Source organism: Oreochromis aureus, linkage group 5 (genome assembly GCF_013358895.1).
Source record: "Oreochromis aureus strain Israel breed Guangdong linkage group 5, ZZ_aureus, whole genome shotgun sequence".
NCBI lineage: Eukaryota > Metazoa > Chordata > Actinopteri > Cichliformes > Cichlidae > Oreochromis > Oreochromis aureus.
The window spans coordinates 34401631-34415112 of NC_052946.1; the positions used below are offsets into that span (position 1 = coordinate 34401631).

Here is a 13482-nt window from a genome sequence, read left to right on the forward strand (position 1 = left end):
TGCACAAATACTGTATGCCTATTCACACATAACTTTAATTTAGGATCTTTGCCCTCTTACCTTTCAAATCCCACAGGGTGAAGTACCGATTGCTGGAGGCTTCAGGGGCAAGATTGAAGTAGAAACGATGTCCAGTCTGTGGCTCGTCTCTATCCACCACACTGATGGTGTGAATTAACTTAGGAAAGCAAAGAAGAAAAAGTAAAATAAAGTAACAAGAAAGGAGGCACAGACGTTAAGACTTTTCTACTCATTTCAAATAAATGTATATATAAAAACACTTTGCATTTCAAATATGTCTTTTATAAAGGAGAAACTGAGGTGGAACGAGTGTACTTGGGCTAAGAAAGCGTCCTATGTAACACAGTAGTTTAAAGGGACTACAGTTGCAAAGAGATTGAAAAAAATCCTTTCTAGAAAGTTGACACAGCAAAATAATAAAAAAAAAGTCTTAATGTTAGAAATGCAAAACTAGCATAAAATATCTCACTAAAAAGAGAAAAGAACTAAGAACGGAAAAAAGAGCCAGAGTCAGAGACACTCTCTGATGTTGCCATATTTGTGCTAAGAAGGAGTAAAGTCAAAATGGAAATGTGCAGGAGAACAGAAAGAAAGACAGACTAGGTGGGGGTGTAGTTCTCCTATCTAATGCAATAATAGTGATCCACATTCAAAGATAAAAATCAACTGTGATCCAATTTTGAGAACTCTGTGTGGATACAATAAGGTGAGATAGGATTCACTGTGAGCTGAACAGACATCAAACAGCCCCTGGAGATCCTTTCACCTTAACATGGGGCTCTCAGTGACAATTCATCTTCCTCTCATCCTATTACTCCACAGCCAGCATGAAACCACGAGCTGATAAATGATATTTTCACATCACATCCATCGGCTCTGTTTCTATGTTTCCTCTGCCAGTACACAACCTCTAAGGCCATGTCATTACTATTTTGATTATCTTCATCTTTATTTATTGCAAAACAATCACTGAGTTTAGGTAAATAAAATAAACCAGACAAAACAGTAACTCTTCAAATTTATTTGTTCAAAATAACTGTCAAAATTATCTACATGACATGGATGTTACGATGGCACTAGATGAAAAATAGTTGTGATGCATGTGTGATATAACTTTAATTATTTATTCACCCTTCTTTTTATATTAATACATTTTATCTTAGCCATGTCTTCCAGCTGCCATTAACTAAATGATGTAAATATTTTCTTAATAACTGATTACATACAACCCACACTTAGTCAGATGAGTCACAGTTTGAACCACACTTATTTTAAAAGTTTTTTTTAATCTCTTGAATCTCTCCCTTGTCAATTATGCCTATCCATGTGATTTCTGCACTTTAATATTAAATGAATATTAAAATTAATTGCACCTTCCTCAGTCTCTTGTTGGGACTGTTGTCCCTCCTCCTGCAGTTCTCAATGGCCAGCGCTAGCGACAACATCCTTGCTTGGCTGCTAGGGCTTTGCATTAGCTGTTGCTGGTACTACTGTTGACGATGCAGCAGCTGACATGTTGGTTAATTTAACATATTTTGTTGCATCTATTTCTAGTTTCTTTTGCTCTTTCCCTCTTAGCTTGTCAGCTCTACCTTTTCATTTTTGTTTGTTCATCTCTATCAATCACTTCTTCCACACTAAACTTTGTCCAACAAGGTGCATGAGCGTACAGGAAAGGTAGTAGAAGGGCCGATCAAGTTAAGAGATTTTATGGGGCAAGCCAGTGTCAGTAATGAAAATTAACCAATGGGCGTGTGTCAGTGCTTGTAGTGTCAGTCCTTCAAGCCGACCTGTAGACTGTTTAATTATGTCAACAAAGAAAATAATAAATTATACTGATCCATTGGCAGATGCAAAGTATGCCTGATTACCAGTCCAACCCTATCACTACAACACAACAAAGGTTGCTTGAAGTTAAAGATCATACAATAATACAGAGAAATCCACAACAACCAGATGAGACCCTGTGAGCAAGCACTTGGTGACGGGGGAAGAAAAAACTCCCTTTTAACAGGAAGAAGAAGGAAAAAAAATGAACATTTAACACTTGTGAGTATGTGTAAAATTATTTTAAGCCTCATCACATCTTAATTGTTTGATTTGCAATCAACTTCAGTGGTTTTGATAAAATTACAAAAAAAACCAAAACCAAAACTAAAAAAAAAACTGTGACTGTCCAAATACTCATTTTTTTCAGTCATCATCATCAGCATTATTCTGATTGGAAACACAGTCACCTTCCCTCTGACCTAATCTACATTCTTTAAAGATTTAGTACTTATGATCGACACTCTGCACTTAGTTGCAAAACACCGCATTATATGACAGAGATAAAGTGTCTAGGCAGAAAATCATTGCATAAAACAAATGATTAAAAATATACATATAAAGTGTAAATGGTTGAGAAAGGAATGTGGAACAGGCAATATCTCTGAAGTCCACCACTGTTATAATTTTTGCAGAACCTTGTAAAAAGACCAGCAAATTCATTTTAGCCTTTATACTGGGGTTATTTTTTGTAATATTGTTTTTGGTGTTAAGGCAGACAAGTTTTATCTTGTACTGGGTGACGTGTACATGTACACACACACACACACACACACACACACACACACACACACACACAGTTCAAAATCAGTAGAGACACACATGACAAACAACCTCCAGAACTCTTAAGTGAGGCATTTTTCAGAATGATTAAAGCAGGTGTTCGGCAGTTGTAATTCCTTTGTCTGGTTTCAGAAAAGCACGCAGGATCAGATAAGATCAAGAGAAATGTATCAAGCCATTACTCAGCTGTTATAGTAGAAGTCTCTGATTTTAGATGCAGGATACAGGTGCAGAAAAATGTTAAAGAGAGTTTTTTTTTATTGAACTAAACCCTTCTATCTTTTCTCTTCACCCGTATGCCTCTTTGGCCTGTTCTCACTGTTTATCATGGTGATTACCTTTTTCTCTAATTGCTTGTCCTTTACATTTATCTTTTACAAAGCGTCTCCCTTTCATCCCTTCAGAAAAATGCGTCCTTCATTCATCATCTGTAAATTGATTATTCAAACAATATTATTGTAGATGTAATCCATGTGGTTCACATATAAAGTCATCCGCTTCATTGTGTGATTTTTAAGCTCAATTTGCCCGTCTGTGAGACAGCCTCATTTATGGCACTGCACAGAACTCTTTGAGCCTGAGTGATGGCTATGCATTACTGTGACTAAGCTACTGCTGAGCACACTTCCGGGCCACAATTGTGCCTTCACAATAAACAGCGTCTCAGGATTGACGTTGCATCACAAACACAGAACAGGCTTAGTCATACTAACAGCTCAGGGAGGCTGTTTTGGATAATATGCCTTACTTTGTAATTACAAAATGCTACAGCATGATTTCAGACTAAATCACATGCTTCTTCCTCAGTGTGGTGCAAAATCTCCACTCACGAATTATAGAAACACATGGACTATGAAATAGTGGCTGTACTCATAAATGCGATTTAAAAAAATGAAAGCATATTATGAGACAACTCAAATGCCACATTTTATATTCAACATTTTTTACACATGAACCAGTGTCAAGAGAATCATATCGGGATATCGTCTGCAGTTTGCCTTTCTCACGTCCGCCACACACCGTGAGCCTCTCCATATCAGATACGGTCACACTACTCGAAATACAGTTTGGTTGAGCAATGCGAGTGCTTGGGTACGGTCTGCAGTGCCCAGATAAAACTCCCAGAACAATTTACCTTTACTGTTTTTAACTCAGACACAATCAGACATAACACAGACTTTCTAGGGCACTGGCAAGTCTGTTTAATGTGAGATCATACTGAGTCACATACAGCTTTGCAAGTTAATGTCAAGAAACATTAAGAGCAGCATTACATGTGTGTGGTAGCTTAGATATGTAGAATGAGGTTCTATGCCCACAGGGCGTGTTTTTTTTCTCAGTGTTATTGTATTGTCTTTTTGTTACAATATAAAGCGCCTTGAGCCGACTTAGCGCTATATAAACAAAATTGAATTGAAAATTGAAAAGTTTTTTTGCACAGTATCAGAGGATACAAATCTTCTGTAGCTATCTTTGGTAAAAAAAAAAAAACAACAATAACAAAACACTAAAGTACACAGTGTTTTGTACTGTCAGTTTGAAAATAGAACAATTTTGGATATAGTTCAGTACGACTGCAATCATCAGTGTCACTTCTTTCTCCCTAACCAATCAAAACCAAGAAGAGGTGGGACCTACAATATCAATACTGTCCAGAGTGCCAGAAGAAGAAACTGATTCTAGCTGTCACTGACAAACTAGTAATTTACAATCTAACATCGAAGAAGACGGTTTTGTAACCTAGCAACAATAAGTGCTTCAGAGAAGCGTTCTGAAAATGGGGTCATTTGTGGATCTAGAGTTAAGAAGAAAGAAAGAAACAAAAAAAACCCTCAAGCTACAATGCCAGGATCCAACCTTATACATGCTCTAAATGTAAATGATCTTTAAAGTAATGCCATCTTGATATCTTCTTTTCCACAATGATGTGGAAAAAATGAGCAATGCCATCTCATTTGCTTTCTTGATTGGAGCACCCTGACTACAGTTTCCTACACCCTTTGAATATGTCACACATTGCCAGAGTTGGTACAAATATCCATGCCACAGTCGGCATGTTGTCTCCATCAGAGTTATATGACTGCTTTGATCACGAATTGCAAATTATTTAATGAAAATGCTGTAAACCATGGCTCAAATGTTTGCACTGCTGTTTTATAGCTTTGATTTCTTCTATAATCACACTTCGATTCATTTAACATGAGAAGTTAAAGAAGAGCAAAGGCCAAGCAAAATTCAAAAAGGGACAAACATCCCCTTTTTTAAAGACATTTGTATTTTGACCAGCAACCAACATCTTTATGTGTGCGTGCTCTCACACAGTAACAAAGACACAGTGACATAGAGCAAAAAACTACCACACATACACAGTGATCTATGAAAAATACAGTTAAGTGTTGTATGCCAAAACGGGATGATATTTTCTTCTCATCATTCTCTGAAGCACTGTCAACTTTATTTCTCTCTGAAGGTAAAAGAATAATGAGCAAAGAGAAGACACTATAAGCAATAACTTTATAATCAACCGGGGGATGAATCTACTCCTCTATTTGAAGAATATGAACAACAGTGAAGATGTAGTAAATGAGCCATGATCTGCTTTCTGTGACTGTGCCCTCAGTGGGGGGGACTCTCTTGCAGCATCTCAGGGTGAGTGGAAACTAAGTGCCAAGGGAGAGAGTGTAAAGTGAGGGAGAGAAATGAGAGAGGAGTGTGTGGGAGTTTATCGAGCAGCTAGTGAAGCTCCCTCAAGCACAATCACCTAATTAGATTTCTATCTAGCAGTCCCCTTTCCTGACCCCCTTAAATCTCTTGCATCTCTGGAAAACTACAGGGGGAGACTTCCCAAAAGTACACCCCATCTACACTACAGGTGTCTGAAAGGTGAAGGTTGTGAGGCAGAGGAGGCTTTCTCATTCACAGTAGAAATCAGCCATTTCATGATGGCAGTGGGGAGGGTAATGAAAAAATAAATAAATAAATAAACATTAAACTACTTAAAATGTGTAGTGCTGGGTTCATCTCTGAAGCCTGGAATTCACTGTAAGCATCAGTGGTGTGTTTTCAAATGCATCCATTATTCTGAGTGGTGAAAAGCATTCTCGTGTTGCCCAGCGTAGAATTAAACTGTCTCAATGCATTGTGCAAAACTTGAGTCACATAGCATGGCCAGACTAGACTGTCAAAAGATACATGCGAAAAATAAAAAATAATATTAACTGGCACCATAGAACAATCGTGAACTGGTTCTTGTAGAAAACCGGCACCCAGCATCCAATTTTTTTGGAATTGCTAGTCTGCTTGTTTATCCATCTGATTTTAGTTTGTGTGTCAGAGGAGGGAAATAGCATTGCAGTATACAGTGTGGCTATGGACATAACTTTATTTTTATTGCACAACACCGCGATGGTAAAGTGGAGGAATTAATTTTTCTAGGTGCAATTAACATACTGCATTACTTTTAAGAAACATATTCAGTGTAATGTGTGTAACAATTACTTTTTCTGAGTAGAGATCCGAACACTGATCACAACAAACATGCAACAACATTTGATCCACAGCGTGCAAATTAACTTGTATCAATGTAATGTCTTTCGTATGCAGCTTAGCAATGGTGGTCATTCTCAAAGTGAATCAATGAGGAATCGAATCAGTAAGTGATATCAATAATAGAATCAAATAAATTCTTATCCACTCCCATCCCTAGTTCACAGTACTCAAATGGACTCCACAGTCACCAGATCTCAATCCAGTAGAGCACCTTTGATGGGACATGTGCATCATGGATGTTTGCTGACAAATCTACTGCAACTGTGTAATGCTATCATGTCAAAGTCTAAGGAATGCTTCCAGCATCTTGCTAAAAATTAAGGCAGTTCTGAAGGCAAAAAGCCCAATCTGTTACTAGCAAGGTGTGCCCTAACATAGTGTTGTTAAAATATATTCACTTACCACGTTTTGAGGTAAAAATCTGAATTGTCCTCACAAGAAAAACTATAGTACTGACTGTTTGCCTTTTTTGAGTGTCTGATTTAAATGGTTTAATTCAATCATGACATTTTCCTGACAAGTGTCCTCCTGTGTTCCTGCAAATAAAAGCTAAGCTCTCCAGAAAAATTACAGAAATTAAGTATGTTCATTTTATTCGTTTAGTTACAAAAAAAGCTAATTTAACATTTTAGATGCAGCGACAAATATCATTTGACATCCAGACTTTCTGCCTGAAGGAAAAAAAAAGTTGTACTGAATGCACAAAGTCCTTGATGCTGTAAACACTGACAAGGTTAATTTGGGGAAAAAAACAGGAAACTGTGAATATTCAGTCTGTCAAGTCTGCTGGTTCATCTGATTCAACATTCACATTTGAAAGACAAAAGGAAGGGACATTTGGTAAGTAGAATAGATGATTCATTCAGTCTCCTACTCATGAAGCACTGGCAAAACTATGACTCTCTGTATTTTCCTGTGTTTTTTTCTCATCTCTGCTGGTTTATGCCTTGTTTTACTAATTTCTCCTTTATAGCTGATGTGTGCTTGCATGTTTTATGTTTTTGTCTTAGTCCTTTATGCATGTCCATAAGGTAAGTAAACAATATGCGTGCTATGTGAGTGTAGGCTTAGCATTTAGCTATTTCAAACTGAGTCCTCGAGGGTTAGAGGTTGGCAATATTTTGGCCAAACTGAGGTGATCTGTCGCATTGACCCACTCAGCCAACTGTAAGACAGCATGGCAGAGCTGACAGGCCTCTGTTACCCCAGGCCACACTTAGTATTTGGCTTTCCAACCAGCCTTTTTTCTGCACACATTGCACTATATGATATCTGTCTTTTTGCATTTAATCAGATAAATACCACGAGGTGCATGAGGGATGGTGCATGAACACAGTCATGTGCCATTTAGAGAGGTGCTGAACGCTGGGGAAAATTGCCAAATCAGGACACGGACCAGGAATAGCAAATGTTAAATGTAATTTAAATCCTGTAAAATCTTAATAAAATTAAGTTACATATGTATTATTTTGTGTGATTCATGGCCCGAATGGCAATTGTAGTTAAAATGGATCACATCATAAGACCATTAAGGCTCATTCATAATTTGGGTGTTGAGTAGTGATCTGTATGCTACTAAATTGGCTTTGTTTATTTGCTATGATAATTTAACCTTTATATTTTATGGACTTGCATGGTTCTGTTATGCAGAGAATTGTAAAAGACTGAATAGTAGGCAGTGACTTTTTTTTCTGTTTAACTCAGACTTTGAAAGCCTGTGACAGTTAAAAACAGTTTTACAATTTTTCTTATGTTTTCATTTGAATTCTGTAGACATTGTGCTTGCGCTGTAACTATGTAAAGACAATCTTTTGTCTCATATTTTAGAGGGCAAACAGTACCCCTTTTTTAAACTTGCTTGCTGTGAACAATATTAAGTGTTGTTTTTCTTAGGGTTAGGGAATATATTACCTCAAATATTTAAAAAAAATCACATTTTTGTGTCTACATACAGTATGTGTGTCTCTGGTGAACAGCAGCAGTCTGAGAGAGTTTGGGGCTCTAGGTAGAAAACTGCCAGGACTTCCTTCGTTAAATTTCTCTTAAGAGTCATTCTGAGACATGAACTCACTTTCAGTTAAATCCTAAATACAAAGATGTGGGAAGAAAATCATAATTGGAGGGTGTCATTAATCAACACAATAATTTGAAGAGAAAGTCAGTTTTTAAATCTCTAAATAACATCAGGATCTTTTACTATAAGAAATTCATTGAATTTAGCAATGTTTAACAAATAGTCACTGAGGGCTCATCAGTGTCGTGCTAGCTTCTTGTCAAACCAGAAACGTATAGCGTTAGATACATTAACAGAGATAAATGGAATACATCCCTTGACTTTTTTTCAGATTTTATAATAAAACTATCCAATAGTTTGCATTTTATTGTATTATGTTTCCTCTGTCTACACTCATTGTGATTGTGGACTTTAATTCCTTATTTTTTCTTTTAGATGCATTCATATTTGAATAAATAATAAAACAGTGAAGGGCACCTTAACAGCACCACTGAATTTATGTCAAACTAAGTACAACGTGTTCTGAAGCAACATTACGTGCTTGTTCCTTTATTGTACATTACTGATAGCAGTGTGCCGACTTTTCCTCGTCAGACAACATTTTCCCTTTGTTGTTTCATTTTCTATCCAGGTCTTTTTTAAAAATGTATACTCCACTAAAAAAGACTCTACACAACTATATTTACTGTGGAGATGTACCTGGAACTGATCCTCTGGAAATGGATTAAGGATGCATTTCTTTTTGGCAAGGTTGTGCACATGTGTTCTACATGATAGAACCGTGAATCCAACCTGTATTTTGTATGTGGTTGTTTTCCCTGTATTTCTCTTTAATTCAGGCTTATGGAAAGTTTTTTTTCTCTCTTTTAATCTCTGAACATCAACCTGCATAAGAAGGATGCAAAGGAAGGCTCTGTAAATGAAAGGTGAGAAGCTATTTAACAATTTTTGTGTCACGGCCCTGGCGTGAACTGTCTCCAAGCAAAAGCTCCTTTGCCACTTTCACCTATTTTTTATTCCCTTCAAGCACACTGCATCCCACCACACACACACACACACACACACACACACACACACACACACACACACACACAAATATGTTGTATTGCCAACTCTTAAATAGGATCAAACCCAACCGCAGTTAAAAGGCTTAGGTAAATCTGATTTTCTCTGTGGTTCCACCAAAAGCTAGACCTGAGCCAAGGAGCTGACACTCTGTGAACGAGACTGGGTGATAACAGAGCACACAACAGGAGACAATGAAACGCTCTTCATTAGCTCAGTAAACCGGGGGTTGATCTGACACATTAAGAGTGTGACAGTGCAGCCTGGTTGTGTACAGCATGTGTGTGGGTGTGTGTATGCATGCCTTTATTTTACTTTAGCATGTGTCTGTGCAGGGACAGGCAACCATAGCAGTATAATTCAAGGTAAAGAGAGCAAATACTGTACATTTCATTGATAATAGGATTGATTGATGGCATGGTATATGCATAAATGATTTAGGTATTAAATAAATTACTTTAATTATGAATACTCAAGACCTGCTATCAATCACTCGATACAAAAGTTTGCCACGCATGTGGGTTTAGCTGATTTGCAAAGACAACTTGAAACTGATAGAAAACTCCTCTGTGAAAAGTTTCAAATCTTGAGCCAAACTATTTGATGTCGATTTAGTTTCATGACAACAGGTGTTATGTGGGCTCTAATGAATTCTCCCTGTGAAGTGATGCTTTAAAAAACACAAACAAACAGTGTAGACACTGAACAAAAACAACAGTAACCTGATCTAACCTCAGATTACCACTAAAAGACTCCAGATGAAGTGGACAAAGTGCACATGATCTGAATCTAGAGGTTTATACATTAGGCAAAAGATGACACCATGACTGTGTTTGACATCTCTGTTTTCCATGAGAAAGTAATAAACGTTTAATTACTTCTCTTTCTGAAAGCTGCTAGCCTGTCCAAGTTTCTAAATTGATTAACAACATTCTCGGGAGCTGAAACAAAATTGAATTGCATTTTACACATCTGTCAAGTCATGCTTATACCTCTAGGCTCCTCCTTTGGCAGCTTATTTTACTGAATAAATAAGTGCATCTTGGGAAGCAGCAGAAATCAAAGTATTTCAAGCACATTAAGCAACAACACTTTGCTTCAATAGAACCCTACTATTTGGTTTCTGTTTATTTATTTATTTATTTATTAAAATTACAGCAAAAGAGACCATAATACAAATGCTAACAAATGCGCAACCTTGTTAGATTGCAGTAACTACATCTATGTCTGGAAGTGTACTATTTTCAAGTAAGGTTTTACTATGTTTACAGTTTTTATTTCAATCTTTGCAAGACTTACCTTGAATTTAGTGATTTAATGATGCTCAATGTGACATTACTCACTATTATTAGTGAGAAGCTCACTTTAGTTCATGAACCACATCTATTCCAGTTTGACTACTTCTCACTAAACAATTTTCTCTCATTCAAGTATTTATAAAATACCAAAAAATACAAGTACAAAAATACCTCTCAGTTTTTCTACATTCATTGAGGCTGTTGTATCTGTAATGACAATTGAAAGACTATACTAGTAAAGTCCAAAACCTTAACATGTAGACATCCTGTAAATAAACATCTAAGTAATTTAATGACACTTTGCAAAGCCATCCAGCGGCTGAATTGGACACATTAACAGGTTGGTTGTGGACCAACTGTCTGTGTCTCCTTGACACTTCTGATCTAAAATGTGAAATGCCTGCACCCAACTTAATAATAAAAAACAATAACAAATAAACAAATTTAAAAAGCACTCATCCGTGAAAAAATACTTTAAATTTGAACTCGTATCATAAAACATCCAAAAATAAAATTGTTTTTAGACCACTCGCTCTGTGTTTTAATATGTAGGGACTCACATCGTCTAGAGGAAACAATTTTTCTATTATCCATGGGAATTACAAAGGGGGTCAAATTGTTTCCTGCATGTCTCCCATTGGTTACCCTTGAGCATGAATGTGAGGCTGAAAATGCTTTAAACAATTAATTTCAATCCTTACAGCCTACTCAGACAGAACTTCCCATAACAATATTTAAAGAGACTCTGTAGAGAAAATACAAAAAATGAACACGGAAGAAAAGGAACAGATGTTCCTGCCATTTGCCAACCTCACAGGATGATAGTAAAAATAAATAAATAAAATAAAATAAGAGATGGATGGATAGACAGCACAGACTTGTGCATGTACTAAGTTTGTAATTACAATGTGAAATATTTCACTGCCTTTCTCTCTAATGAGAACATTAAAAAACCTTTTCTTTTACAATGCTGGGAGCCAGCAATGATCTTTTTAGCTGGAAGACTAATCATCTCTATGTGATTAGGAGCTGAAGGTTAATGTGGGCTCTCACAGATGGGAGACGGAGTGAGGTGGGAGTGAGGGAGATCAGACCAGACAACGTTCTAGAAAGGCACAGACTGGTGGTACTGCAGAGGCACAGGGGGACTATAAGTGGTTAAGAGTCTGTGGATCAAGGGGAGGAGAGGCCTGAGCCTCATTACACATGTAAATGCAGCTTCCAGCATGGAGGCCCCACTTTAAAGCCTTGCTGTTTTAATTATTCCTTTGCTCTGCACACGATAATTGGCTCTAACTCAGCTCGGGGCCTGTTGGCTATGTAAGGTGAATATAACACCCTAATGACTTTGTCCATTTTTAATGGTGATCAGTGGAAAAACCTGGCCTTCTATTGGATTGGAAATAGCCACATCAGTGCCTTTGTCTTGATTTTCGCACAGACTCCCACTGTTTGATTGTTGGGTATTAATGTTTTATCGCAGGGCTTATATGTTTTCCATTTAGAAAATTAATTAATAAATGAATGGGTGAACTGACTGACATTCTTTGAATTAAATTTTGTTTAAACGGTGCACTATTTGGAGTTTTAGCCCTGATTGGATTATAAGATGCTATTAAATCAAATATCAGAAACCACTTTCTTTCCCACAGTGAAACAACTTTCAACAGACAGATCACGTCTTAATTAAATAAGAAGAAAAGAAACACCTGAAAAAGGCATAACTGAAGCATATCAGAATTATGGGCAAACATCATAACTAGAATTACAATTCTATCTAGGTTTTGTCATGAAAGAAAGAAGTCTCTCTCATGAAGAGCCTGTTAAGTGACATTTTAAAGAAAAGACTTCTTGGCAGGCAGAACAATATGACATTGAATCAATCCAATCAAATAAATTTCTGGGATAGATATCCAGTATCAAAATCTGAAATTACTTTATAATAATGTTTTAATTTATAGCAAATAAATAAATAAATACTTTGGAAAGCAATTTACTTTCTGACACCAGGACTCGTGGGGGAATTTGTGTCTTTGCCCTAGAGCTGAGTTTAAAGTTGCCTTTGGTGTTAAGTGTCAAACAGACCATAGCGTGGAGCTTTGCAAAAATATGGAAATAATCAGGCATAACAAGACAAGAAATAGAATAGATATGCTGGTTTGTAATCTAGGTACAAAAACATAATACACACACACACACACACACACACACACACACACACACACACACACAGAGCTAAGACCATGAGAGCTGTTCCACTGTCAAATCATCAAGTGCATGAGGGCAGTTTTTTTTTAAACCATTTAATCACACTTTTGATAAGTCCAGGTTCTTCAGACTTTACCTCAGAGACTTACTCCCTGTTCATCATATTGCCCACTGCACCACAGGGCTATCAGAAGAAAAGTGAAAACAATAATACTAAGCAAAAACAAGACTAAACAAACAAATATGGAAGTCACTACCAAATGATACATTACATGGAATCAGAGGAATGCAAAAACCTTGTTCATTTATCAAACATTTGTTTGAATATTTGTGTAATGTTGCAATTTTGGTTACCATTTTTCATTCTATCTGCCGCTTCCAAAGATACTGTATACTCTTTATACATAATATTCAATATTTTGAATCATTACAATATATACAAAATGGATATTTCACATCCATGATCCTTTATGCTGCATGTGTCCCCTGACATCATTTATGACGTAAACTAAGCAAAAGTGTGAAATAGAAAAAGCTTCTAATTTACAAATCTGCCTGAAAGCAAGCTGATATTTGTGACTAAGTAATTTAGTCTAAATCGAACAAAACCACAGAATTAAATATGCTGGTATCATAATCAAATCTTCATAAATGTTGAGCCAAACACTTCCTCTGCCTAAAAATACTTTGTCTTTGGTTACTTAGTGGAGTGAATGA

At 36.6% G+C, this 13482-nt stretch overlaps 1 protein-coding gene across 1 annotated transcript in view; it reads right to left on the minus strand.

The window, feature by feature from the left end:
* Positions 1–13482, minus strand: part of LOC116326853 (cadherin-22) — a 71726-nt gene that overhangs the window by 10674 nt on the left and 47570 nt on the right. The window contains exon 9 of the mRNA XM_031748279.2: positions 61–178. Within this exon, the coding sequence (XP_031604139.1) occupies positions 61–178 (118 nt within the window). The remainder of the gene's footprint in view (positions 1–60; positions 179–13482) is intronic.